The sequence below is a fragment of the Puma concolor genome, chromosome D2 (assembly GCF_028749965.1).
Source record: "Puma concolor isolate L17-30 chromosome D2, mPumCon1.1.hap2, whole genome shotgun sequence".
NCBI lineage: Eukaryota > Metazoa > Chordata > Mammalia > Carnivora > Felidae > Puma > Puma concolor.
In genome coordinates, this window is record NC_141677.1 from 80,015,811 (window position 1) to 80,043,187 (window position 27,377).

The 27,377-nt window shown below is 48.8% G+C and overlaps 2 protein-coding genes across 4 annotated transcripts; both read left to right on the top strand.

Moving 5' to 3' along the window:
* The first annotated feature begins 1,632 nt into the window (after positions 1-1,632).
* On the top strand, positions 1,633-10,021 carry HMX2 (H6 family homeobox 2). The gene is made up of 3 exons (XM_086681097.1): positions 1,633-1,763; positions 7,725-7,993; positions 8,936-10,021. Exons 2-3 carry the CDS (start codon positions 7,726-7,728, stop codon positions 9,487-9,489), a joined length of 822 nt encoding a protein of 273 aa, XP_086537223.1. The 5' UTR covers positions 1,633-1,763; position 7,725; the 3' UTR covers positions 9,490-10,021.
* A 3,672-nt stretch (positions 10,022-13,693) lies between these two features.
* BUB3 (BUB3 mitotic checkpoint protein) lies at positions 13,694-24,818 on the top strand. 3 transcript variants are annotated; one of them, XM_025917936.2, is made up of 8 exons: positions 13,694-13,815; positions 14,287-14,481; positions 15,055-15,124; positions 16,952-17,103; positions 19,721-19,879; positions 21,564-21,741; positions 22,028-22,244; positions 23,223-24,818. In XM_025917936.2, the coding sequence occupies exons 2-8, from the start codon at positions 14,287-14,289 to the stop codon at positions 23,236-23,238; spliced, it is 987 nt and encodes a 328-aa protein (XP_025773721.1). In that variant the 5' UTR covers positions 13,694-13,815; the 3' UTR covers positions 23,239-24,818. The 3 variants fall into 3 exon arrangements, with proteins under 3 accessions (XP_025773721.1, XP_086537225.1, XP_086537224.1); XM_086681099.1 differs by having other exon boundaries at positions 13,748-13,868; positions 24,472-24,818; XM_086681098.1 differs by having other exon boundaries at positions 13,749-13,868.
* The last annotated feature ends 2,559 nt before the right edge of the window (positions 24,819-27,377 follow it).

The window sequence follows — 27,377 nt, forward strand, 5'->3', positions numbered from 1 at the left end:
AGGGTCAAAATATGTTGTTCCTTGTGTTACCTGAAAACACAGTGATGCCTTTTACTGTTGGCAATACTAACTGTGGGACAGGCCAATAACAGCTCATTAAAAATAATGTTGCAATAGCAAACACATCCTTAGATTTTTACAGCCAGAACACGATGCTATCGAATGCCAAGAATATACTTCTTTATTTGTGTTTGGATTCTAGAAAACGGTTCTTGACTGACCCAGTCTTTACAAAGTCGAGAAATAACTGGTTCCCCACATGCAGCGTTTATCCTTTGTCCTGCTCTCCCCGTCTCTCTCTCTCCTTCCTATCGGGGGAGCTCTGCTGCCCTGCACCCACGTGTTCCCGCCCCCTACCCCCCCCCCCTCAGCCACCGTGCCTGCCCTAAGGGAGAAGGGTCATCTGGCCACCTCCAGGGACTGGCCGCTGTGTGAGCCTGAAGCTGGCCCAAGCGGGAAACTTCCACCTCCCTCCTGTCAAGTCGGAGTGGTGGTATTTCTCACAATGCAAGAGAAAGAATTGTGCCAGAGTGTGGGGGCACCATGCATCACTCTACACAGGAAGCATCCTCGGCTCTACTGCAGGGCTTTCTGAGGCCTTAGTGTCCCCAGAGTCCAAGAAAGCTCTTGGTGGGACTGTCACACCCCAAGAGCTTGTTGGGGTCATCTTCCCCTACAAAGAATGCCCCTCCCCACCCCTGCCTCCGCAGGGATTGCCGGGAGTTGCTGGAACTCCTCAGCGGGGGTGGGGGGGGTGGGGGGGGGTGTCTGAAGGAGCCACCGTGCATCTACCCAATTCCTCCAGGACATTCCATTGCAGGATGCCAGGGCAGCCCCTGTCCCCTACCCTAGGACACTGAACCAACACTCTGGATTTTATCCATTCGATCCCTCCCCCCCCCCCCCATTGCAGAACCTAGCCTTCTCTCCACCTACCCTAACTTCAGACCCTTCCCTACCTGCACTCCCTGTCAGTCCTCAAATCAGTGCAAAAGACACTGTCTTTCTGCATCACCCAAATAGACACACCAGCAAACCACACATAGGGGACACTCCCGTGTGATATAAACACTCGCCCCACACATGAACACATTAGATAGACCCTAATGAACACCATACCCAGGTGCTTGCGGTACGCCCACCCACATATGTGTTCATCATCACAGCTATCGCTAACACACAAAGTCAGGCACACCTTGTTTGAGGGGACCCTGGGCAGCTGGTTTTCTCTACGGCCTCAGGCTAAGTAAGGCAAGCTGGGTAGAATCCCTTGCTAAGTAAGGCAAGCCTGAAATCCTTCCAGCAGGAATGCCTCGTGCATTCCTCCTCTCCCATCTGGGACAAACTAGCGGAGGCTGCCAACACCCACCACGGACTCCCATACTCCTATGGGCTGGGACCGAACTCGGAGCCGAGGTCCCCACAATGTGGGGCTCTGCCACTCTGAGCGCCCTCGATCGCCTCCGGGCCCTGGGAGACGGCACAGCCAGCGCGCGAGCTGTTTCTGTTGGCAACACAGATGTATTTCTTTTATTTGGTAGTAAATAGAGCGGGTGTGTGTACATCAAACAATAGCGGGACAGATATAAACTGCCCCCCCACCCGCCACTGGGCGCTCATTCTGAGCCGGGACGTCCTCCTGGCAGGCTCCCGGCACGCCAGAGCCGGAGGCCCCGCCGCGAGAACCCCAGAGCGCTGTCCTCTCCTCGCTCCCAGAGCGCGCGTCTGGAGGGTAGAGCCCGAAGAAAGGAAGAGAAGGCAAGGTCGGTGAGATGTGCTTTCTCTTCTGCGGGCGGGCGCACGCTGGGCCAGCTAGGGCCTGGGCGATGGGAGCGGGGTCCGAGGGCTGCGCAGCCTTTGGCCTTTGGGAGCTTTGGCGAGGCCTCGCGTCGTTGGGCTTCCCAAGCCGGCGCGACGCGCCCTTGCGTGTGCGCGGGGTACCTCAACTTCCCTCGAGGGGCGCTGCGGGGTGCAGACTTAACTGCCCGCCTCCGAGACTCCATTTTGCCCCACCTCTCTCGGTTTTCCACGCCCCGCGGCCCAGTGACCCATCCAGAGGGCCTCTCCCCTTAGCTATCTGAAACCAGACTCTGCAAAGCAGCTAGGAAAAGATGCCTCCAGTGGGTCGCCAAGATGGAGTCAGGGTGCAAGAACCCTGAGCTCCATAGAAATCCCCTCTTGGGATCCGGAGCGCAGCTGGGCAAGCTCAAGCTCGGGGGACTACTCCTGCCAGGGCGCGGACACGTGGCCCCGAGGAGGCAATCCGCCAGGCTCCTCCTCCAGGCTTCCCGCCCCCCACTGTCTGCCCACCACCTCGCCCTGCCCGCCCGCTCTCCCAGGCTCCTGGGTGCGAGCGATGCGTGCTTCCCGGCGTACGCCTCTGGAAGTGTGCGCGCCAGGGTGCAAGTGCCCCGGTCGAGGTGTGCCGGGCGGATGTTGACCCTTTGATCTATAAACAGCTGGGGGTTGGATGGGTGACGAAAGAGAGGAAAAGGTCGCAAAAGATAGCTAGGCCGGCTGTACTTTGGAGCCCTGCCTGGTTCTCGGACCCGGATCTCGAGTTGGGATTTGGGTGCGCTTGTCCCGGAGTGTGAGCCCCTCCTGTGGAAGTACCCTAAAAGGCTGCTCGGGTGGGGAGCGGCAGCTTCTGGAGAATCTGGTCTCAGACGGCAGCGCAGTCCTAGCTCTCCCCGGGGTCCATTTAACCGCCTGGGATTTCTTCCCACCCTTGTCGTGCCTCAACGATCCGGTAGACCTTCATGCAAGCGTTGGGCAGTTTCGGAGACCTGAGGCAAGGGATAGCTGGAGGCTGCGTGCCTCGTTGGAGAGTTCCCAGGAGGTGCACACGGGTTGTACTTGCCCAAACCCTTCCTTGGCTGCTGCTCCAGACGAATCTGCCGGGAGAAACTGCCCCAAATCTGGGTCACCGGGGTTCCAGAAGGATTCCTTCTGGCTGCGGTGGAAGAAGAGGAAAAAGAGCTGGGGTTGAGGTGTAGAGCGACCGAGCGAGCGCCCCGGAGAGCGTGTTGTGCCCATCACTTAGGAGCGGTCAGGTGGAGTCACCTGGTGTGCCTCACCCGAGCGCAAATGTCTTAAAGAAATAGAAAGAATGCCCTTCTCTCCTGAGCTCCTTCGCCGCCCTCGCCCCCCGTGGTGATGGAGTGCACGCATCAGATTTTCATCAAAGTTCTATTAAGTGAAACATAGGTTGCAGGGCACCCTTTGATTGAAACAGTTTAAATTTTAATTGTGTTTTTAATTTGACATATAGTTGCAGAAAGGAATGACACTGCGTCGCCAAGGGGCGGTCGATTTTCTTAATTTCTCCCAGAGGAATTGATGAGTCTATCAGGCCACTAGATTGGAAACCCATTAAAGCTCTCTGGTTAGGCTGTTAATTGGAACTTGATGGATGTGGGGGGGGGGCGGTGTCGGGGCTCGGCTATGCTGATCCAATCTTCATGACTTTCTGTTTTCCAATAAATTACACAATTCATTTTCCAGCCGCAGATTACATAAATTGTACACCTCTGGGGCTCTCTTTTTCAAATAGGGAGCCCTTTTCCCCAAAAGCCTATTGCGAGATGTCATTTGCACCAAAGAACGAACAGCAGAGGTCCTTGAATGAAAATCGAAACATAATCAACGTTTATACTTAGAAAATTTATTGAGATCATTTTCTCTGGTATTTCCTTATTTTAAAGTTTGGACGCGCCATATATCATAATCCAGTCCCGTAAAGGTGGGGGGGCAGACTGTGTTTAATATTTATCGAAGCTTGATTCCAAGATCAAACTTGTTTATGACTTCATCTGTCATTTCGGAGGGAGCCTTCTTCCACTATTACTCGGCTCAGCCAGCCTATTTCCCAACTGCTGCAGAGCAGAGAGGATCAATTTTTATTAGGCTCGGCAAGTTTGCTCTGGGCCGCTTTAATATTGAGCAGTGGCATAATCTCGAGACCTAAACTTTAAGCGTCCTTTCAATCTCAGAAAGTTTATCATTCCTTGGAACCCGGTTGTATCTAATTCCTAGGGAGGGAGCGATCCCCAAAATGAGGAGGGGCCAGAGCCCAGAGTTTCCGCGGTTAATCTGAATGGAGCAGGGAGGGGCGGAGCTATCCCCGAGACTCCGAGGGGTGGGGTGGGAGGTGGTGCGGAGTTGAATGATTGCTACACTCGAGGGCAGAGAGAATGGGTGTCTGTGGGTGCTGGTTCCTGGAGCTAAGGGTTCCTGGGAGTGTGTTTTACAGCTGTGCTGGGCCCAGGAGGGGGCGTCTGGGTCTTTGAGCTCTGGGTGATGTCTTGGGGACCCCCGGATGCCCCAAAGGGATGGTGGGAAGATCTAGTCTTGGCCTTCCGGCCCCTACGGTGTGACTGCGGTCAGTGCACGGGGTGGGGGGGCGGAAGACAACGCAGGTGACCCGTTCAGAATAGCAGAGGAGAGCCCAGAGGAGAGTCCTTCGGGTAGCAGAGCTGGGAGTCCGCTGGTCTCCGCCACGGCCTCCCGGCCTCCGTCCTGCTGCCACCATCACTTCCTTGGCTAAGTGGAGAGTGTGAGTGTGCGCGCGCGCGTGTGTGCGCGCGCACTAGTCAGAGCTCAGAGAACGTTTGCTGCCTCAATGCGTGTGAACGCGTAACCGTTTATGCAAGCGCGTGCATACAGCTCAGTGCGTGCGCGTGAAGAAGTGCGGGGTGTGCAGGTGATAGAAGCTACGCAGGACTCAGTTGTAGCGCACCTCTGTGTAGACCAGACGGTCAATGCGAGAGAAAGTAGGGTGCAAGCAGAGTACGAGGCCAGATGGCTCCTTTTGACCTCCCAAATTAGCCTGGGGTGGGGGTGGAGGTGGGGGCAAAGTTGTGGGGTCGTGGGGCTGCGTGGTTTCCTAGTTTTGAGTCCTCAAACCAGGCTGCATGGGTCAGCTCACACCCCTCCCCACCTGAGCTCAGTCCCTCGCTGCTTCCGGTCTTGGAGTTGCATCTCTGAAGCCTACCCCAGAGCCCTGCCGCCACCTCTTAGGGTCCCCGCCCAGGCAGAGGCCAACCCCGTGGGCCCTTGACCCCGTGCTCGGAAGATAGCTGAGGTCCTCACGGACTCCATACCGGCGTCTGCTCCACCCCTCGCCCCCTCCCAAGGGCCTGGTATTGGCAGTGGAACAACCTTGAGCTTCAATCTTGGTTACTCTGCCTGGGCTGGTCACTTTTTCCCCCCGGGAGCCTCAGTTTCACCGCCTGTACAATGGGGTTAAAGATCTGCACCACAGGTTGGCTATGAGGATTAACGTGAAGAATGATGGGAGGCTCCCGGCATGTTCCAGGTTGCTGGCACCAGGTATTTACTAATTTGGAAGGGTCCAGTCAACACCCGCCCCCCCCCCCCCCCAACTCTGCTTTCTTCACCAGAGAGTCGTGGGTTCTACTCCCCGGGCTGGCCAATTTCCCTTAGGGTAGCCTTGGCTAAGGCCAGGAGATAACGCCCACTCAGGGTGTTTGAGGAGGCAGAAAGGCCGCAGGCGGCTGAGAGTCGGCTGTATCTTTCCAGGAACCTCCCCTCTGTCCCTCAGCCATGCGGGAGCGCGCGGGACAGGCCGCGACGTGGCCCTGGAGCTTGTGCCGCGGCCGCGCAGAGGACGCACAAATTGTATTTCAGCGCCGGGTCCTTCCGGGTTAATGAGCTGACACCATGATTAAAGCTGACCATTTGTAATGTGTCTCGACCCCGCCGCCGAGCCCTGAAGAGGTTAATGCGGTGACGGAGGCCGGCACCTGCCCCTCGCCGGCCTCCCGGGCCGTGGCGCACAGCCCCTAGCCTCCACCCCCTCGTCTGCCCCTGATCGGCTGCTCCGCCGACTCCTAATCAATTAGCCCATTAACGAGCCCTTCGAGGAGTTAAGTAGCGAGAGGTTCTGCCACGGGTAGGGCTGCAGTCGGTAACTCACCGAGGCTAATGATATTATAAGCGCTTTACTCAATAACCCCGCGCGGCGCGGGCGAGGAGGGAACTGCACCGTCATGGTGCAGCGTCTGGACATTTGTGGGGACTGATTCCAGAGTCTCCTATCACCTTGGTGGCATTTGGGGGAATATCTTAGGGGCAGGGGGCTCCCAAGAGCTCTTGGTGGAGCGGTCCTGGGGTCGCAAACCGAGCTGGTGTTGCCTGAGTGCCTCGGGGCCTTACTTCACCTTCCTTTCCTCTCAGCTTGTGTAGACAACTGTGCCCCTGTAATGTTTTGCCTGCGCCTGGCTGCTTCGAGGTCCAATAACAGCTGATAGGGAATTAAAGGGGCAAGAACCAGGGCTCAGAGGTCGCCAGGAGGAGGGAAGGAACCACGGTTTATTGAGCACTTACCCCTCGCCGCCTCGGAGTTGGCCATGCAGACCTAACTATAACTTCGTCCAGGTAGGCATTTCTTCCCCCAAGTTTAGGAAAGGAGGAAATCCAGGCTCAGAAGGTTTTAGTGTCATGTTCAAGGTCACCCAGATGAGATTTGAATGGAGTTTGCTGAATTCTAAAATCATGACCCGTTCTCACCTCTTTCTCCTTTTCCCAGCATCAAAGCGCCTCTATCTCTGCAGCAATTCTGTGACCTGCAATATTTGCCAAACAAACAAACAAACAAACAAACAAACCCAGAAACTTGTGAAATAGAGAGTGGGCTGTGGGCTATTCAGCAAAAGTTTACTGAGTCCCTACTATGAGCTCCTAGGTCTCCTGGGCTTTCTGCAGCTTTCCATCCCTATCTAAGGACATCCTCAAAACAGGAGAAAGGGGGAGATGCTGATGAGAAGTTCATTCCGCCAGGGAGGGCAGTGAGGCTCTGACTCGTCCTGGTTCGCAGTCCGTACATGGTGGGGCTGGGACGTGAACCAGGATGTGTCGCCACAAGATCTAGGTCTCTCTTTCACACCCCCAAGGATCTTGCAGCCCTGTTGGGCCTGCGACAGGGGTGGGACCTGTAGGCTGGGATGGTCAGCAGTTGTCTGCCCCGGGCCTGCCAGTTAGGGTCCCAGGGAGGGCATCAGTTCGGAAGCGCATGCTCTGCGGGGCGCCGGCTCTGCCTGCCGGTCCGGGGCCGGAGGGGTGGGAGGGTAGGGAGGATCTTGGAGCAGCCTGTACCAGCTCCTCCGGCGGTGCGAGGACCGTCGCCTGAGGGAGGCGTCGGGCCGCTCCAGCTCGGAGCCCCGCGCTGCCCCTGCCCCTCAAGAGGGCCGGAGTCCGAGCGGTCAGAGTCGCCACAGCGGCCAGGAACCTGGGGCTGGAATCTATGCTGCTCTCCGCCCGGCTGTCCCTGGATGCACACAGCTGATGCCCGCCGGGTTCTCGGCGCGCTCCGGGGCGCACAGTCGCTGCGTGCCTGGCCTGGGCTTTTTGAAAATTTCCGGGGCCGCTCGGCGGCGCTGCGATTGGCCGCGTCGGGGTAACCTCTATGCAAATGAGGCCGCGCCACCTCCGCGCCGGCGGAGACCCCGCGAGCTGGCGGGCAAGGAAGGGGCATTCGCGCCGGGGCTGGGCGGGCGCACCCAGAGTCGGGCGGGCAAGGATCCCCGCGCAGCCATCCTGTGCCCGCGTGTCCCCCGCGCAAAGGGGACGCCTCACCAGCTTCGCCGCCCCCTCCCCCTGGCTCCCCTCCCCGCCCCTCCCCCCGCCTGCCTGCCTGCACCACCTTCCACCCAGATCGTCTCTAAAGGGAGTTCTTGGTTTCCTCCGATTTCTTATGAACCCAGGATGGGCAGCAAGGAAGATGCAGGCAAGGGGTGTCCGGCGGCCGGCGGCGTCTCCAGCTTCACCATTCAGTCCATCCTGGGCGGGGGCCCCTCCGAGGTGCCACGGGAGCCCGCCGGCTGGCCGGCCAGGAAGCGCAGCCTGTCCGTGTCCTCGGAGGAGGAGGAGCCGGACGACGGCTGGAAGGCACCTGCCTGCTTCTGCCCAGACCCGCACGGCCCCAAGGAGCCGGGCTCCAAGCATCACCCCCCCATCCCCTTTCCTTGCCTGGGTAAGGATCTCACGCCGCCGCGTCGGCCGCGAGCAAGCTCTAGGGGCGGGAAGCTGTGCCGGGGTCCAGGCCCCCTCTGGCCAGAGCCCCGGCCGCCCAGGGTCGAGGGAGGAGGGGAGGGGACGCGCGCGTTGTTGTCTCCTCCTCCCGGAGGGGGCCCGGGAGGTGACTGGGAACACAGACCTCGCGCGGCGCGGTCTTGGAGAAGGTTGGGTTGGAGGGAGAGTGTAGCACAGCGGGCTGGGTACAGGGCCGGCCGCACACACGGCTCTGCCCTCAATATCCCCCTCGTACATCGGTCGGATACTCTCCGAGCAAGAGGTCTGGAAGTCGGGTGCCAGCGGTCCGTCTGTCTCTACCGCAATCTCTTCCAGCGTCTTTTTTCTCCTCTCCCTCCCTCCCCGCCCCCCACCCTGGGCCTGATTACCACTCCAAGATGATTGACAATGGTGCCTTTCAGAGACGGTTCCTCTTTACAACATCTGACGGAGGGGAGCCCCGCGTTAGTCCTTAGCGTGATTTCCGAACAAACGGCCTGTGAAATGATGCCATACTATAAAGCTCGGGGAACTCTGCCAGCTCAGTTATTACAAGGCAAAATCACCTTTTAAAATGATGCTAATGTCCCCCTCCCCCCCCCCCCCCACCGTCCAGACCTCCTCCCCCTATTGCCACACGTCCTTTCATGAAGCTGGGGGCACCGAGACCCCAGACTCGAAGCGGCTGGATCCCTCTCCCGCTGCTTTCCAAGGCCAGGGTGCTGGGCTTCGGGTTCCGGCGAGAGGGAGAAGAGAAAGGGGTTGGGACCAAGGCTGCAGCCGCCGGCCGCACTCCCCCCCGCCCCCATCACCACCCCCGCCCTCCCACCCCGGGTCCTGGCCAGAGCTGGGGCTTTCTGAGGCTCCCCAACTCCATGCCCTCCTGTCTGTTCTCACTCCCCAGGTACCCCCAAGGGCAGCGGAGGCGCGGGGCCGGCGAGCTCGGAGCGCACGCCTTTCCTCTCTCCTTCGCACCCGGACTTTAAGGAAGAGAAAGAGAGGCTCCTGCCCGCGGGCTCGCCGTCGCCAGGGCCCGAGCGGCCGCGGGACGGCGGCGCCGAGCGGCAGGCGGGCGCCGCCAAGAAGAAGACGCGCACGGTCTTCTCGCGCAGCCAGGTGTACCAGCTCGAGTCCACCTTCGACATGAAGCGCTACCTGAGCAGCTCGGAGCGCGCCTGCCTCGCCTCCAGCCTGCAGCTCACCGAGACCCAGGTCAAGACTTGGTTCCAGAACCGCCGCAACAAGTGGAAGCGGCAGCTCTCGGCCGAGCTGGAGGCGGCCAACATGGCGCACGCGTCGGCGCAGACTCTGGTGGGGATGCCGCTGGTGTTCCGGGACAGCTCGCTGCTGCGGGTGCCGGTGCCGCGCTCGCTCGCCTTCCCGGCGCCGCTCTACTACCCCGGCGGCAACCTCTCGGCCTTACCTCTCTACAACCTCTACAACAAGCTCGACTACTGAGCGGCCGCCAGCCCCGCGCCGCGCTCCCCGGGGCCCCGGCGCGGGGCGGGCTGCGGCCGGAAATATTAAGAAATACACCATGTGTATTCGTTATCTCTTATTTATGGCCTCTGCCCTACTTTTCGTTTCGAGCGTTTCGGGTATTTATCGGCCTTTTCTCCAGCCACATCGCCTGCTCTCGCCTCCCTCCCCCCCGCCCCCCAAAACCAGTACTCTTTGAAAACCAAGTCGGAGGGGATGTCCTCGGGTGGTGGTGGGAAAGGGGGTTTCGGCCAGATCGACAGTGACCGGTAGAAAAGAAATATCAGAAAAACGCCAACCAAGCCAGGTACACTCCTCACCCCATATAGACACCTGTATGTAGGTACATGCACACGCAGCCGGCCAAGCCAGCGGGGGGCTTTGGACAATGAGCTCAACGCCCCTTTTCGTTTCCCTCGTCCCGAGGATGGGTAGGGGCGAAAGGGGGAGATTTCAGATCTGTAAATATTTTTAAAGAGGAAAAAAAAAATAAAACATTTTAAGCATCGTTGCCAACTTTGGTGAGATTGATTGCCCAGCGTGCTGACGCGCGGCTTTTCTTCGTTTTTGGTGGAAGCGTGCGACAGCAGAGGCCGGCTCTCCCCACGTGGAGGGTGGGACCGGGGTCAGGGGTTAAAGGTGGCGACCTTGGCGCCGCCGAGGCGGCACGTGGGCTGGAGCTGCACCCCCTTCCACTCCCTTGATGCCCAGAGTCCTGGCTCAGGCCACGGTGCACCTGGACGGGAATCCAGCTCCGGAGCCCGCGCGGAGAGGGACAAAGGCCGGGAGCCTCACTGCTGAAGCGCTGCCTCCCGGGACTCGGTATCTACCCAGCACTAGGAGCGCCTTGGGCTGGTCCGCAACAGGGCGCCCTGCGACGTCGTGCAACCCGTGCCGCGAGGCTCCTTCCGAGGGCGAAGGTCAGGTGGGGTGGCGCTGCCTGAACCAGGTAAAGAGCCCGCTTTGCTCGTCCCTTAGCCTGGCGCGACAGGCTTGCAGCCGCTCACAGTTCCGAAGCCGGTGGCACACTTGAGCGTCCCTCGCGGCGCGGGAACCGGGCGCCGAAAAGAGACGATTCGGCTGAGCAGGGATCTGAGGCTGGAGACTCGGCAAAGAAAGCGCGGGAGGCAGAGGCGCTTCCCCGCACTTTCAAAAATTGTTGTTGTTTATAGTTTTCATTGTGCGTGGCTGAACGGCGGGGCCAAGGGCAAGCACTTGGCCGGTCGCGCTGAAAGGGATCGCGGCGCGCCGCCTGCACGCCCACAGGCTTTTGCGCCACGGGATGGGAGGGCGAGGCGCCCAGAGAATAGCAGCGCGAGCGGCATGTAAATAGCAGAGTTTTGCAATGTTTGACCGCAGCCGCCTGCTCCTTGTAAAACGTCGGAAAAGATGGCTGGACCTTAGAGGAGGAGGGTGGCTCGGTGTCACGTGGGGAGAACTCCCCGGCCCTCCAGCCTCTGGTCCTGAGGTCCTCTTAGTCGGTGCAAGGGTGCTGGAAGTGCGCAACGCGGAAGTAGGACCTCACCCTCTGGAAGGAAAACATTTGCGTGATAGACTGGTCTCTGAGCCGAGAGGCATCGAAATTCATCAGCGTTTTATGAAAATATAGGATACCTATTAACCGTCTATGTGACCCGCAGTATTCTGCCTGAAGTGCTGGGTCTCTTGTCCACATTTTGAGGTCATTGTTTTCCTCTCACCTAAGCTCTCATGAAAATTACAATCTCTTTCAAGATGACGTCAGAAGGATGTTATCCAAGAATACATCCGCCTATTCTAAGTTTGTTCTAGTCCGCTTATTTCATTTCAGCTTAGTTAAATACAGTAAATATTTACTGAGCCCTAGAACTTGCTGAGAACTCTGCTGACTGTTGTATAGTCAGAGAGGGAAAACAAAAGACACACTGGATCCGTTTTCTTCTAATTTATTTGGTCCACATATTTTATTTCCATGAAGTTTTTCTTTCCAGATGACCCCCTTTAAATTCTTCTTTTCCTTTAAAGTTGTTATTTGAATATTCCATGGAGAAATAACCCATTTTCTCCAGGAACTACTTGTATAGGAATATTCCATCCATATCATCATTGTCTGCATTTCGATAGATTATGTGTTCGTCAAGCAATGATGGTTTTAACAGCATTGGCTCACTAAATCCTCCTTATGCTTACTACTGTTACAGGAAGTGGCTTTCTCTAGCCACTCTAGGCTCTTAATGGCAGTGATTTTGCCCTTAAAATATCAAGGATGACACTTTTCAAGTTTGTCGTATAGTGGCTATTTCAATCTTTTTACTAATCCAGAAATTAGCAGTCCAAGGTGATCCAACAGTGTAATTAGTTTCTAGGAATTCCTCTCTCTTACAGGTAACTGATTGTTAATACACACACACACACACACACACACACACACACACACACACACGACTTGAATTTGGATTTAAAATGTTCAAGACTCCATTGTGGCCAGATCTCCTATCTCGAGACTATCAATTCATTTGAATAATCAGCAAAATCATCAGCCTCCTTTCAGGCTGTAAACTGGATTTAAAAGATTGACGGTTCTTAAAACTCAAATAGAGTTCAGCTGCAACTGCCTGCCCAGAGGGACCTGAATCATACACACACTGTATAATGAAATACACTTAGATTTTATTAGCAGATAATTCATGTTCAGAATCTCGAAACTCTAATAGAATTAAATAAACAACTGGAAGAGGGAACCAAATAGAATTATTTGGAGATAAAATTATTTAGCCAAAGTTAGAATGGGGGCAAGGCACTGCATTTTAAAATTCTTAACCTCACCATTAACTTGTTGAGAGAGAACAGAAAGAGAACCAAGTATGAGGACTGGTGAGGAGGGAGGGCAAGAATCTGTTCTTTTAGGAGTAATATCAGCACAGTGGGCAGAAGGGTGGTTACTGTGAGTGTGTTTATTGTGCTGAGAATCATAAAAAGAAGTGCACCTGAATAGGGTATGTGAATGTGTAAAGGCCAACAACATTTTTTTCTCTATTAGTGTACCTTAAAAGTTAAACACTTTAACTCCAACAATTTCCTTCCACTTCATAGAAAATCACACAAGAAAGTAAGTTTTTTTGTGTGTGTCATAAAAGGCAGTGAAAAAGCGGTTGCAGTATGGATTAAAGTAAATATTGCCAGTGAGTTTTTGTATTCAAGAGTAATCGAGTCACAGCATTCTAGGTATAAATTAAGAATTACTTTTCTTTCATGGATATTATGTCAGTTACAGAAGCAACCTTCTTGATTCTCCTATTTCTGGAGGAGTCTAGAAACAGAAACTCTAGGGAGTTTTTGGGGTGGAGGTGGATGGGGAGAAGCTGTCATTGTAGCTGTCGTTTTTGGACTCTGCTGAAACATATGTCTAAAAGAGGCTTTTGAACTTTAATGCACTGCAGAGTAATTGTTTGTTTTCCAGTCTGTCCACCCTTCTGGACAGAGTCCCCCAAGAACAAGAACTGTGTGACTGATGCATCTTCCCAGAGTCCCTCACCAGGCCTGCTCAATAATTGTTTGCAAAAAAGATGGAATGGAGGGATAAAGCCTAGTATAAATAAGGGTGAATTTCTGTGATATCGATAGATCTTAAGACAATGGGAAATGTGAGACCCTCGTTCACAGGTGGAAACTCCAGGAAAATGAGAACAAATCAGGGCAAAATAATGCAAATGCTTAGGGCAAATATTTCCTTCTCCACTCCAATTCTTGGTTAACTTCATGGCTATATGCATGTCCAGTGAAAGGGAAAATAATTTATTTCTATAGATGTATTGACCAAAATGGGATTTTTTTTTTTTGTCTGAGAGACCGAGTCGGGGGGGGGGGGGGGGCTAAGGGTCAAACTGGAAAGAGCATCTATCCCACTTACTATCCAGAAAACCGGCAGGGCGTCGGCCCCAGGGAAACTACATTTCCCAGCGTGACGCACAAGGGCGGGAGAGAGCGTGAGCTCAGCCTTGGCGCGATGCTCTTTGGGAATTGTAGTTTCCACTCCTTCCTCACGGGCCGGGGGCTCAGCCTTGTGATAAAGGGAGACCACGTGATCGGAAAAACCGTGGTTTGCCTTTGAGCCGGAACAAGATGACTGGGTTGACCGACGCCGGGCCTCGGAGCGGACCAATTGGCGGCCTCGAATGAGACGTTGGCGTTTGAAATTAGCCAATTGCAGCCATGCGCTGGAGCTTCCTCTCCGCCTCTTTCGCCCAGCCCGCGAGTGCTCGGAGGGAAGCGAGGAGGTGGCGCGTCCGCGAGCGGCGGCCAAGTTGCTTCTGAAGGGAGCCCAAGGTAGCGGGGCGAGGCCACTGGGCGCAGGGACGGACCCGTCGGGGACTCCCCAGGTCCGGAGCTGCCAGAGCCGTCCGCAGGGAGCTCGTTTCGCTTCCATCGCTCTTTATTTTCGGAGCGTCTGGGGCGCTAGGCCCGGCGGAGGGGCCGGTTTGCGGGAGCCCGCGGCGGGCTATGCTGGGGGCTGGAGTTAGGGGTGCGCCGGTAGGGGTCGGGCGGGTTGGGGCGCTGAGCGGGGGCGGCGGGGGAGGAGCGGGTGAATCCCGACCGCGGTGGGCGCGCACGCTCCGCGCAGGCGCAGACGCCGACGCCCGGTAGCCTACGTTCGCTAGTTCCCTACCCGGTGAGACAGCCCCTTGCCGGGAAGGCACCCCTTCACCGTGACCCCCCCCGCCCCCCTCCCCCCAGTGCTCGGCCAGCCCAGCACCCCGTCCTGGACCTTTGGGGACTGACTGGTCGCTTGTTCCGTAGATGACCGGTTCTAACGAGTTCAAACTGAACCAGCCACCCGAGGACGGCATCTCCTCGGTGAAGTTCAGCCCCAACACGTCCCAGTTCCTGCTGGTCTCCTCCTGGGACACGTCGGTGCGCCTCTACGATGTGCCGGCCAACTCCATGCGGCTCAAGTACCAGCACACCGGCGCCGTCCTGGACTGTGCCTTCTACGTACGTGTTCTCAGTTCGCGCACCTGCCCTCTTTGTTTTCGGGGATCCTGTGTTCATAGCGTCCTTCTAACAGCACTGGGTAGAAGCTTTTGTCCGTAGGCATTCGGGTAGCTCTTAACGTTTTCCTGAACACCCGTCTTGAGCCAAATACCGTTTTTTACTTTAACTTTTGGCGTTGGGGTTATGTAGAAGTCGGAAACTCGGTCTCCTTTCCAGTGGAGTAACCCTGCAAACTTTTTGGATACATGACACTTGTATTTGAAATTTGCCACCAGACGGTAAAATTTGGTTGCCTTATAAAAAGGAAGGTTTTTTTTTTTTTCCCCCACTAGGAGATAGAAATGAAATGCCTGTTTTCATCTCAGCCAATGTGCTGAAACAGTTCTCCTTAGTTTGCTGATGTAGTTTTTGCTTTCTTTTGTGCGCTTGGGGTTTTGTGTGTGTGTGTGTATGTGAGAGAGAGAGAGCTCACATCCTGAACATAAAGTGAACAGATGGCTGTAGGAACCGGAATTTTGAAACACTGTGTAAATGTCTATAACTTTTAAACGTCTTGAAACTTTTATTTTGTAGGATCCAACGCATGCTTGGAGCGGGGGGTTAGACCATCAATTGAAAATGCATGATTTGAACACGGATCAAGGTAATATGGCCACATTTCTACCAGTTTATTGTTTTCTCAGCTCGGGTACTAAAGTGTAAATGTTTATTTAGGAAAAGTGGCTTCTGAATGCTTAGTTCCCAAGTTGTTTAGGTACAAGTAAAAGTGGCTTAAATTTAGGACTTTTTAAAAAATGATAACCGTAAGTTACTGATCACAAAATACCATGCATTTACTTTCTCAGTAAATTGAGTTCCATTAGGATCTCCATTCTAAGTCTTTACATGAAGTTGCCCTTAAGGATATGACTTTAACCTGTCCTCAGAAGTGGACTGGATTCCACAGTAGTCTCCTGTACATTGGGATTTTCCAGGAAAGTGGTGATGTTTGAGTGTTCTTTGTTCTGAAGCTATTTTGGTTCAGACTGAAGGAAAATAAGTTTTTAAAAACTAGATGTAAAAATAGCCAGTCATTTCCAGCTTCTACGTTCATTCCACTTGTGTGATTATTTAGCCTAGAATATGCCTGAGTTGCATTTAGTGAATGAGTAATAAAATGACACATTTTCTTATAGTTAATTTAAGAAATTAACTGAATAAATTAAGAAATTAATTAAGGTGCAGATAGGAAATGACTTACTCAATTTTTTATGGTAACTTCGGAGCAGAGCAGAAGTGCAATGGAACTTAAATGCACAGAGCTCTTGGAGCATTAAAAAAATGTCTTTTTTGTATATGCATCTGTTAGGTAGAGTTGTACTTGAAGCAGTTGGCGAGGTACAAAGATATGACTACATGAGGGTGAGCTGGACAGTGGGAGGATGGAAAGAGGATGGGCACAATATTGAGTCAAAAAACCCCAAACAACTCAGAAGAGGATATTTCGTGAAAGTCCCCTTGTCATGTAACTTAGAACTGCAGATGTTTGGTTTTGTTTGTTAGCAGCTTATTCCACACAGTAAGTCAGCTTACAGGTTTGGGTCCTCTCTGTTGGAAAACTTCGGAGAAAAAACACACTGAAATACAAAGATTTTTGATATGGAGACTATAATTAAGGGAATTAGCTGTTTATTTGCAGGAGGCCGAACTTCATGAGGAATTTTTTTTGTGTGTGTCAGTGATATGTTTTTAAATAGGTGGTTTTTCTGTTTGAGGATCAGGACCACATAATCTTTGTTGTGTCCTTAGCATGTGGTATAGATTTTGGCACATACTAGACATTTAGCAGATGTTAGTTGAATGAATGAATGAGATTGGGTGAAGAGTTGAAATTGAAAGGAAGGAAATTGTGTAGTGGAAACTTGATCCACCATTTGAAAGCCAGGGGACTCATCCTGAGACTCTCTGCCTTCCTTATCCCTTAGCTTTCAGATGATAGTGTTACCACGTAAATAAGTTTCTTACAAATATTAATCTAATGCAGCAAGTTTTATCCAGTTCCAGAAGACCAGAGTTTTCTACTCATTCATTCATTCATTCAGCAGATATTTGAGTATCTCCACGTACCAGAACCTGCAGTAAAGTCAGAACTGTAGAGTTTGACAAGGTTTCTGATTTTTAAGGAATCTAGAATCAAGTGAGGAAAATAACAGCTATGCCACCCATTTAATGCAATGTGAAATTCAAGTCAGCCTTTGGTATGTGTCATGCCAGTGAATCAAACTATGCATTGTAAGGTGAACAGAGGAATGGATGACTGTAGTCATGGAGACATTTTTCTGTGTGCGGACGTTTTCATCGAGTTGGTGGAAGCGGATTCATTACAGTTTAATGAATGTTTCCTTCTATTCACTTGAGGAATCTTTGTTCAGGAGAGGTAGTAAAGGTGGGTGATTTTTTTTTTTTTTTCTCTTTCTCCCCTCCACTGTAGAAAATCTTGTTGGAACCCATGATGCCCCTATCAGATGTGTTGAATACTGTCCAGAAGTGAATGTGATGGTTACAGGAAGCTGGGATCAGACGGTTAAATTGTGGGATCCCAGAACTCCTTGTAATGCAGGGACCTTCTCTCAGCCTGAAAAGGTAGGCTCTTTCCATTCATAACAGGAATTTTAGTCTCACGGGTGATTTGACTTGGTACACGTTTGCTGAAGATGGTGTTGAATTTGAAGGTTAACTACCAGTTGATGAGGAGCGCCTGGCTGGCTCAGTGAGTAGAGCAGGCGACTCTTAATCTCAGGGTCGTGAGTTCAAACCCCATGCTGGGCATATAGAATACTTAATTGAGTCTGTTTTACAACACAGATGTTTTGAGCAAAAGGAAATGAATTTTGGTGTGTGGGTTAACTTTTTTTTTTTTTTTCTGTTGTCCTCTTTGTGCTAGATGGCACTAGTAAATAAACCCACTGCTGTGTATTATTAATGCTTTAAATCCCAGGACTGAGAAGCAACTCCGTGCCTTTTCAGAGAAGTCATTTAGCAGAGACCGTTGGATTGCCTTAAATTGGGTTTGACATGCCCAAACCAGGGAGTAGGATGGAGTGTCACTCATTTTCACTTAGGACCCGAGGTTTCATTTGAGCGGACTGTTAAGAGGGTGAAATGGGTTATCACTTGAGGTGAGAAAGGTGTCCTGCATTCCTTGGTTTTTGCCATTTGTGTATTTATTTTTATTATTGATAGATGTAGTTTGAAGGCTGTACTGAGGGAAGCTTTTTAAAACTGAAACTCTGTGTATTATTCTAACCTTTTCATCTGGACAGTGAAAGTAATTGAGCATTCTTGCTGTATCCTCATCAGCCTTTATCAGGTGGTAGTTGATTTTAAAGATTGATTGTTTTAGCAGTTTAAAGGTATCCTTCACTTGAATCTATTTCCTTAGTGTAAATATACTATTCAGTTCCTGCTAGCCATCATTATATACTGTAGTGCATCCAAAGAGCCATTATTTTCGTCACATCACAGTCGAATCTACTCCTGGCAAGACCTTTGTTCAGAATAAAATAATTGCATTGTTTCTAGTTTTGATTTATGGTTGTATGTAACATGTTAAGAGCTGTGATAAATTGCAGACAGAATATCGTATAATGGACAGCCACACTGAATCAAGCTGCTTATTGGTTCAGCAAGGTTCATTATGTCACTTTTTTTAATACTTTCTTTGATAAATGTATAGACCTAGTCAGTGGCCTGACAGTGGTTTCACTTGATTTACGATCAGTGGGGATAGAAAGCCCTATTAGAAGCTTGTGTGTCACCTGTATAGTAAAGATTTAAGATAAAATTCCCAATCTGATCGTGCTAGTATAAATCGATCTCTTTCTGGATTCTGTGTTGTTTAAGTTTGGCGTTTCACATGTCTTAGGTTAATTTCTGGTTTTCTGCAAATGTGTTTTGTGAGGAAACTGGTAAAGCTTTACATCTTTCTTATTTAAATGTGCTTAACTAAATCTACTGTTTGGAATCTTTCTAATTCCTCGTAATTTCCCTTAGTCAGATTAGTTGGTTGAATTTGAAGGCCAGATTGTGGAGATGATTTGATTGTTAATTGTTAAACCTAACTTGGTATTTTTGGTTGGTGGTATGCAGTTAACACACTGGTGGCTACTAACCTTGTGTTTTAACCACTGAACGTTAAAGAGGTGTCTTACATTGCAGGGCCTGGGTTCTCTTCATTTTTTTAGTGTTTCTTCAGGTTTTAAAATACTAAATCAGGTTTAATTAGAGTTGCTTATTAGTTGAAAGTAATAACCAGAGTACAATTATATATCTAAAGTCTAGATTTAAAAAAATTATTTAACGTGATCAGGAAAATACACTGTGCCGCCTTTTTCATCAGTTTGCTATCTGTTTGGTCCCCAAATAGCATGTTTGAAAATAAACCACTTGAAATGCTTGCTTGCAGGAAATTCTGTAACTTGTTATAAAGGAATTTTTTGCGAAAGTCGTTGTAATACTGCAAAAAGGGCATGATGGGGGTGGGGGATAGATGCTTTTAGGGGAGAAAATGCTTTTTAAATTTTCACTAATGATGAACTTTGTCTTGAGTGTTTAGTATGACATCAGGGCACAAGAATGTGCTTTGTCACATGCCAGACCACTGTCCTCGTCTTTTGAGTTCATATGCCACAAAAAGCAACTAAGCAGCTAATTGACGATGGCTTCTTCATTCTTCTTAGAAAGGCCTAATTTTATTCAGTGTGACAGCTGAGAAAAATCAAGATTTTTAGAGTCAAACATGAAATCTTTTTTCAAAAGGTGGTCATAGAAAAATAACTTTGAAAATGATTATCTTATGAAAAGTTAGATGCCTGTGGAGAGGTTTCTTGAATTGTTTTATGGCTTTATTGTTTCCTTTTTGAGTAGTTTTTACGGTTTTATATTGTCACTAAATGAAACAAGAAGACTGGAAAAATTGTTAAATAATTTGTTTTATCACCAAGAGAATTAAATCTTCCAAAGTGTTTTTGCAGAATGTACATAATACAATACTTCGCTAAGTACTAAGAATATATTGGGTTGAAGATTTTGTGCAAATTACTTGGTTTGTAAAGCTGTAATATTTAGAATTTAATTCCGGTGTTTGAGAACCTGATCGGCTAACTTTTTTATGGTTTTATGATTAGTGGACTTTTGGGGGACCAAATATCATTTTCTGGCAAATAGGTGGATTTTAGTGAGTTTTGGTCTTTCTTGAAAGGTGTATACCCTCTCAGTGTCTGGAGACCGGCTGATTGTGGGCACTGCAGGCCGCAGGGTGTTGGTGTGGGACTTGCGGAACATGGGCTACGTACAGCAGCGCCGGGAGTCCAGCCTCAAGTACCAGACCCGCTGCATACGGGCTTTTCCCAACAAGCAGGTGCGCACCTGTCCCCCCCCTCCCCCCACCTTCCTTCAGTTTGAAAATAAGAGGATCTCACTGGTCATTGCATTTTAAAGCTTCGCTTCTCTTTTGTTTGTAATCAGTAGTGGTTTAGAATTTGCTGTTACGTTTTCAGCAGCCTTGTGTTACAGAGTAGTGTGTTAACCCAGTTTCAGAGAAGATCTTGACGTTCAGAGAAATCAAATCATCTACCATGGTTGGAACAGAGGTCTTCTGATTCCTTGGTCCAGGATGCTTGACAGGTATACGGTAATCCAAGAGGGTTTTGCAGACATTTCCATTCACCAAACCCATGAATTCAGACTTAGGTCTGGAAACTCAGGATTATGGAATTGGCTCTTCTCTTTTTTTTTTTTTTTTTTTTTTGGCCTCTTTGTAACCCTAACACGAATGGAGTTCTTTAGCAGGTCTGACAGCAGCACTTGGATTTAAAAAAAAAAAAAAAAAAAAAAAAAGCCACTGAAGTTAGAGAGGCCATGCTCTTTACATAATGACTTACTCTTGATATACAGGTTCTCCTCCCTTGTCATCACTGCTAAACAAGACTGCTCTCTTTATTACTGAGCCCCTTCTCCCCTCAGATCCTGAAAGTTTGAAGGAGAGTTGGTGGTGTGGTCAGCTGCTGTAAGAATTTTATAAGAGGAAAAGTCATTAAAAACGGCAGTTATCTTTGGAATCTTCTGCTGTCCTTTCATGGTTGAGGATCTGGATGCAGTTATGCTGGTTATTCTCTTGGCCCTTTATCTCAAAAGGCTAGTGCCTTAAATGGTGATCCCTGTTCTTTTTCTCAGGAAATTGTAAATTTCCATTGAAGATAAGGAATGGCAGTTATGTGAAACTTTTCTAGATCTAAGCATGTGATTAAAATATCCTTGCATTTATCAATCTCATTTTTAGGTCACATCTAAAACTTTGTTAGGCTATCTCTAGTGGGTCATGGAAGTTTCAGATTTCACTGATTTTTTTTTTTTTTCTCCCTAAGTAGTTCTTCAGGAATAATTTGTTTTCATACCTTGAAGAATTAAAAAAAAAAAAATACAGACTCCTTATTTATCTTATGTTTCAGTTTCTTTGACATACTGTCATTTCAAGGAAAGGTGAGAAAAGGTTTGAAATGGTAACCCACTTTTGAACATTGTTGAAAATCTGTGTCGTTTATGTGTGAGCTCAGCTTGCTGTAGTTCAATGCAAGGGGCAGGATGACTGAGATGGAAGGCTGGCATTCTAGCTCATTTAGATCTTTGATCCCCCCACTGGAGGAATCCCCCTTCTTACAGTTGTTGGAGGTAGAGAGGCCCAGGGCATAGCAAATTATATCCAACTGATGGAACACATTTGAGCCCCATTTGAGCCCCCTCTGGACAGGACGAATAAATGATACTGAAGCCCTTTAGGATTCTTGTCTATATTTTAAAAAGTTACTAGATGTGATAGCTTTATTGTTCTTTTTCTATAGAACAGGTATTCATGTTCTCTAAGTTCTGGAATGGTCATAGCTTTGTTAGTACAGCTTAAAACCTACACCTGGTTAAAACCTGGCTGTACTTATCTTTCATTTCTGAAATAACCGTCTTTAGCACAGGTTGAATTTGGGAATCAGTGCTTTGTTTTGGGAAGGTGGAGTCACCAGTTTTGTCCTTCTTTGCTTCCCTCTTGGCAGGGTTATGTATTAAGCTCCATCGAAGGTCGAGTGGCAGTTGAGTACTTGGACCCGAGCCCTGAAGTGCAGAAGAAGAAGTATGCCTTCAAGTGTCACAGACTAAAGGAGAATAACATTGAGCAGATTTACCCAGTCAATGCCATTTCCTTTCACAACATCCATAATACATTTGCTACAGGTACGGGATGGCAGGTGAACCTGCATCGCATCACTGAGATAACAGATTTTGCTGTAATTGAACATGAGGCATTTATACTTAGGCAGGGTTTAAAAAAAAATTGTGCTTGCTTTTTCTGATATTTAGGGAGCAGAAATTTTATGTGATCCTCTGTGGGGAAAATGTAACTCATGTGATCTTAAAAATTAACCGTTAAAGGTCCTGGTTTTTTTTTTTTTTTTTGTTTTTTTTTTTCCCTGTGTCTGCTTTTTAAGAACCCTTTTACCTCTTTTGAAATGACTTCTAGGCGGCTCTGATGGATTTGTCAACATTTGGGATCCGTTTAACAAAAAGCGATTGTGCCAGTTCCATCGGTACCCCACCAGCATCGCATCGCTTGCCTTCAGTAATGATGGGACCACGCTCGCAATAGCATCATCGTATATGTATGAAATGGATGACACGGAACATCCTGAAGATGGTATCTTCATTCGCCAAGTGACAGATGCCGAAACAAAACCCAAGTGAGTATGCTTCACCTGTATTTGAGCCTTTTCTTGCATTCAACCCAGGATTTATTAATTTTTCTAAATTCACGAATAGCATTGTTGATGCCTGCTCGATATTACAGCTGACTGTAGGGTTGGAGTTGATTTTATCTTGTTCTCCCAAGCTTTCAATATCCGTAGGTTGATAGACGTCTGATGGATAAAATTGTGCCCAGTTGTTTGGTAGAGAAGAATGTCAAACTCTCATTCTTCTTGAATAGGCACTATTATTTGAATCTCTGGAGTTATTACTAGCACACTGCTTCAAAATTAAGTTGAGGAATTCAAGAATAATTAATTTTAGCAAATCTGTTTAAGATATTTGAGAATTTGAACCACCAAAAATCTTTCCTCTCCACCGAGGTTGTTCCTTTAATATTTACACAAAGTGAATGACCTTCAGGTCTTACTGGAAACCCAGAATAATATGGCCTTGCCTGGAATAGCAGATTTCCGTAGTTTTGAAATTTTCATAGCTGTCTTTGGCTCTTGGTTGTAACTGTTGACAGAGAGGAACAATTGACATTTTTTTTGGTACCAACAGGGCAGAGCTCTTTACTTAATCACCTGTACCAGGCCTAAGGGAAAACTGATACTTAGGCGCTTGTTAAACCGTAAAATACCTGCCCCCGCGGGTCTTTGTCCCTGTTCTCTGTCCCTCTCTACCCAGGCCTCAGTAAATATAGAATGACTGAATGTTTTCAAGATTCTTCTACTTTTCTGAGTTAAAATGGTTTAACACCCTTGCTAAATTGGTTGAGTCCCAGAGAAGGGGCAGAGTGTTAAATATTTCATATGATGCATATTTTTACAGATTTGACTTTAGAAAAGACTTAGTATGTGAAGCCTGTTGGATAAAGGGCTGTGTTTGCATTTAATCTCTCACTTTTGTGTTTCTTGTCCTGGCCGGCCATTTTGATCTCATGCTGTTCTTTTTTTCTTTTGAACTTGTAGGTCACCATGTACTTGACAAGATTTCATTTACTTAAGTGCCATGTTGATGATAATAAAACAATTCGTACTGCCTAATGGTGGATTTATTACTAATAACAAAGAAACCAGGGAAATATATTAATCTTAATATTATAAGAACCTGAAAATAATGGAAAAGTGGTTTTTATTGATTTTTTTTTTTTTTTTTTTTCTTTTAAACCGAACACTCTTAAGTGCATGAGACGGTTGATGGTTTGCTGCATTAAAGGTATTCGGGCAAACAAAATTGGAGGGCAGTGATTGCACTTTTGAGAGTCAGTTTTGACCTTGATAATTTTTGTTTCCACTGTGGAAATAACATGTTTGTAAATAAACACAGGTAATAAAAACCCCTTTGCATTCTTTCTGGACCTTAAATGGTGGAGGAAAAGGCTCTTGAGCCATTTGTTTCTTTTGCTGGTTGTAGTTGCTAATTCTAAAGCTGCTTCAGACTGCCTCATGAGGAGGTTAATCTACAATTAAACAGTATTTCCTCTTGGCCGTCCATTATTTTCCGAAGCAGATGGTTCATCGTTTCCTGGGCTGTTCAACAAAGCGAGGTTAAGGTTAGACTCCTGGGAATCAGCTAGTTTTCAATCTTATTAGGGTGCAGAAGGAAAACTAATAAGAAAACCTCCTAACTTCATTTTGTGACTGTAAACAATTATTTATTAGCAAACAATTGATCCCAGAAGGGCAAATTGTTTGAGTCAGTAATGAGCTGAGAAAAGACAGAGCATATCTGTGTATTTGGAAAAATAATTGTAACGTAATTGCAGTACATTTAGACAGGCATCTATTTGGACCTGTTTCTATCTCTAAATGAATTTTTGGAAACATTAATGAGGTTTACATATTTCTCTGACATTTATATAGTTCTCATGTCCATTTCAGTTGCCCAGCCGCTGGTGATTAAGGTTAAAAAGAAAAAAAATTATAGTGAGAATGAGATTCACTTTAATGTAATGCCCTGAAGCAGAACACGAACTTGGCTTGGCCTGTTCTAGCTGGTTCCAGATAGTATTTCTGTTGTCAAACTTTTGGTGTTTCATATGTATTCTTTGCACATGTACGTTTTTGAATGGGACTTGGACGTCTACTGAAATTGATCCATGACGTGTTTTTAAAAAAATTCTTTTGATAACAGAGAAACGTCTTATTTTTAAGTGTTTCAGTGGAAACTTAGTGCAAGTCTGAACCCATCTTTTGAAATGTATTTTCTTCATTGCAGGTCCACGTAATCATCTCGTGAAAGTGGTTTCTCTGTGGAAAGCTTTGTTTTGCTTCCTACAAATGCATACTTATCCCCTAAGGGATGCGTTATAGTCATTGTGGACACCTTATTTAGTATGTGGATTTCCCAGTTTTCTGTCTTAAAACAACTTGTCTGTGTGCCCTTTCATGCTGACTTTGTGTAGGGTGAGGAGTCTTTGTGTCCTTGTGCGGTGGTCTGAAGAATTGTCCCCACCCCAGCAAGCCCCGTGGTTGTTTATGAGCAGCTTGAGCTCTTTTTTGTAAAATAATCTAAACCTGTTATTTCCGTGCTGCCTAATAAATCAGAGATTCAGAACCCTTAAATGTTGGATGTTTTTAAACGTTGGTAATTAATGTAATTTACTTCATAAAAAGGCTTCTGTAAAGCAAAACTCCCTCCATCAAGGGCCTGGTGGGGATGACATTGTACCTTTAAGTCCACACTGCCTCGTTTAATTATGCCTATTCTGGTGTACGTTGGGGATTCAGTCCTGGCTAAAGTGATCTGTTGGAGTTGTGCCATTTCCCTGGTGCCCTCTTCTGGATCGGCGGGGCCCCTGAGCCGACTGGGCTGCATCACAGGGGGGGGGCACGGACCGTGCACGGCTGACGGGCGCCCTTTGGCCTGGCGCTCTCCTGGTGCTGGTGCGGGAGGGCACATGTGGCCCATACATCCCTGGGCTGGCGCGGTCCCCGTACGCGCGCACGCAGAGCCAGATGACAGACCCGGCTGTACTTCTCCATCAGATGCTAAATCAAAGTGAAGCCCTTGGGATGGTCAATAATGTAACAGCCAGAGACTAACTGACAGTATTGGTTCTTTAGTGTGATTATGTGCTTTTTAGAGTCATAACCACTTGGTCGCGGACAGAGCAGAAATTTAAACCATTGTTTAACTGAAAGAGAATTAATACGGTATTGTCAGAGGTGACTGAAATTAAAGCAACGTTTGGGACCTGTTTCAAGTAGGTGGTGTGGGAGAGCTTTTTTTGGTACTTCTGTGTGGATGTCCTCTCCTCTCTCCTGAAACTCGTCTCAGCCTGAATGTGTCTCCTTGCCTCCCCTGTGGACCGTTAGCCACTTCGTGGTTTGCCTGCTTATGATGACAGCTGCTTCCCCCCCCCAAATGACCAGTGTAATTCCTTAGTGTTTTCAGTGATTTCCCTTCTCCACGGTCTCGTCATGGTTTTTACGTTTCTCTTCTTTTTTTTTTTTTTTAAGTGTATTTGTTTATTTTGAGAAAGGAGAGTGTGTGTGCACAAGCTGGGGAGGGGCAGAGAGAGAAGGAGCGAGAGAATCCCCAGCAGGCTCTGCACAGAGCTTGACCTGGGGCTCGATCCCACGAACCGGGAGATTGTGGCCTGAGCCGCACGCAGTCAGGTGTCGGGCGCTCAACCGACTGAGCCACCCAGGTGCCCCAGTTCCGATGATTCTTTGTGCTGCTGCTCTCCCACTGTCTTAAAAGGGTCTTCCGCCCATCTGGGGGCATGCAGCAGCCTTCGGTCTCTGTCCTAAGTTCTCCCGTCTTGTGGAGCAGTGACTTTCAGACCTTTTAGCTGTGATCCCAGGAGGAAATCTATTTGAACCGCAGTCCGGAACACAGAGGTCGATACAGTATGTGTAACAGACACACGTTTCATAAACTTGCCCTTTGTGCCTGGGACGCATCTGCTTGTCTTTTTTCTTTTTCTAAAGAAATGCTGGTTACGGCCCCTTGAACTGTGTGTGTAACAAATGCCTTGCCACCTCTAATTTGAAAAAGCTGCTCTATACCACTCAAGACTTTAAACACACTTGCTTTTTTTCTCATGCTGTGCTTGGGTTTGTCAAGTGCTCCCCGTTGCTCATAGACGTCCCTGCGTCACTTTATGGGAAGGTGTGTGTCCGAGGCCCGCAGATCACCAGGAAGCCACTGCTGACTGTCCCGGTGCTCGCAGAAGAAGGGGGCTGACCGCTGGGGACTCTGACAAGTGGATGGAGATGTGGTGGCAGCGACACCTGCTTCTGAGTTCTGTGTAGAAACTTAGGGGTACATCAGTTCCTCCTCTGTTCTGGGGAAAATCCTGGCCCTGTTGGAAGGACCGAGGCCAGACTACACACTTGGCCTTTGGCATTCAAGCCCTTTATTGTTTTGCGTTTGTTATCTGTTAAATGTGTTTCCCAAGGCGTTTTGCTGTCCATTAATCTCTTCAGTGAAAAAGGATTGTGTGGTCAAATACGACTAGATTTCTTCTCCAGGGGCGGAAGCTCTTGTTAAGAGCTTGGAGAACTCCAGCAACGAAGACGTGCCTGTTAACTTTGTTAAACCTAGTTTTCCCAAATTTCTTTGCCCCTGAGCCTCTATTCTTTCCCCTCGTCCCTTGTTCCCACACCCCCTTCCCCGTCCCCCCAACACTGTACATTTTACCGTTCCCCAGAAAAAAGAACAGGATTTTGTACTCAGTGCTGGGCTGTTTGCTTTACTGTTACTCAGATACACGTGCTGACTGCCAGATTTCACAGTGTTGCTCAGACTTTTCCCTTTTCTGAATTGCTCTTTGAGTTTTCATTTGAATCCTTCTGTAAGGTCCTGTTCGAGATCCCTTTTTCCATGAAACCCTCGTCACTGCAGCTCGCGAGAGTATATTCCTCGAAGCTTGCGGGAAGCACCTCCTGTCTCTATACCTTTAGCATATGCTGCCTGGCATTGTACCTGTTTTGTATGTCTGCACCTTACCTCACCTGTTACGTTCCATCAGAAGTGGGGAGCACACGGTTTTGTATGCTCTGGCACATGAGCACTGCACCACTTCGGTGTTGTTGAATGATCGGGGTGATCTCTTTTTTCAGAATAATTTTCAGTGTAATTTTGGAATAGCCCTTCAGTGTCCAGTGCGCTGGACG

Bases quoted from the DNA above. Each gene is read 5' to 3' on its own strand.
- BUB3 (XM_025917936.2), top strand. From the start codon at position 14,287: ATGACCGGTTCTAACGAGTTCAAACTGAACCAGCCACCCGAGGACGGC. The intron at 15,125-16,951 runs GTAATATGGCCA...CCTCCACTGTAG, and splicing joins TGATTTGAACACGGATCAAG to AAAATCTTGTTGGAACCCAT. The intron at 21,742-22,027 runs GTACGGGATGGC...AATGACTTCTAG, and splicing joins CCATAATACATTTGCTACAG to GCGGCTCTGATGGATTTGTC.
- HMX2 (XM_086681097.1), top strand. From the start codon at position 7,726: ATGGGCAGCAAGGAAGATGCAGGCAAGGGGTGTCCGGCGGCCGGCGGC. The intron at 7,994-8,935 runs GTAAGGATCTCA...CTCACTCCCCAG, and splicing joins CATCCCCTTTCCTTGCCTGG to GTACCCCCAAGGGCAGCGGA.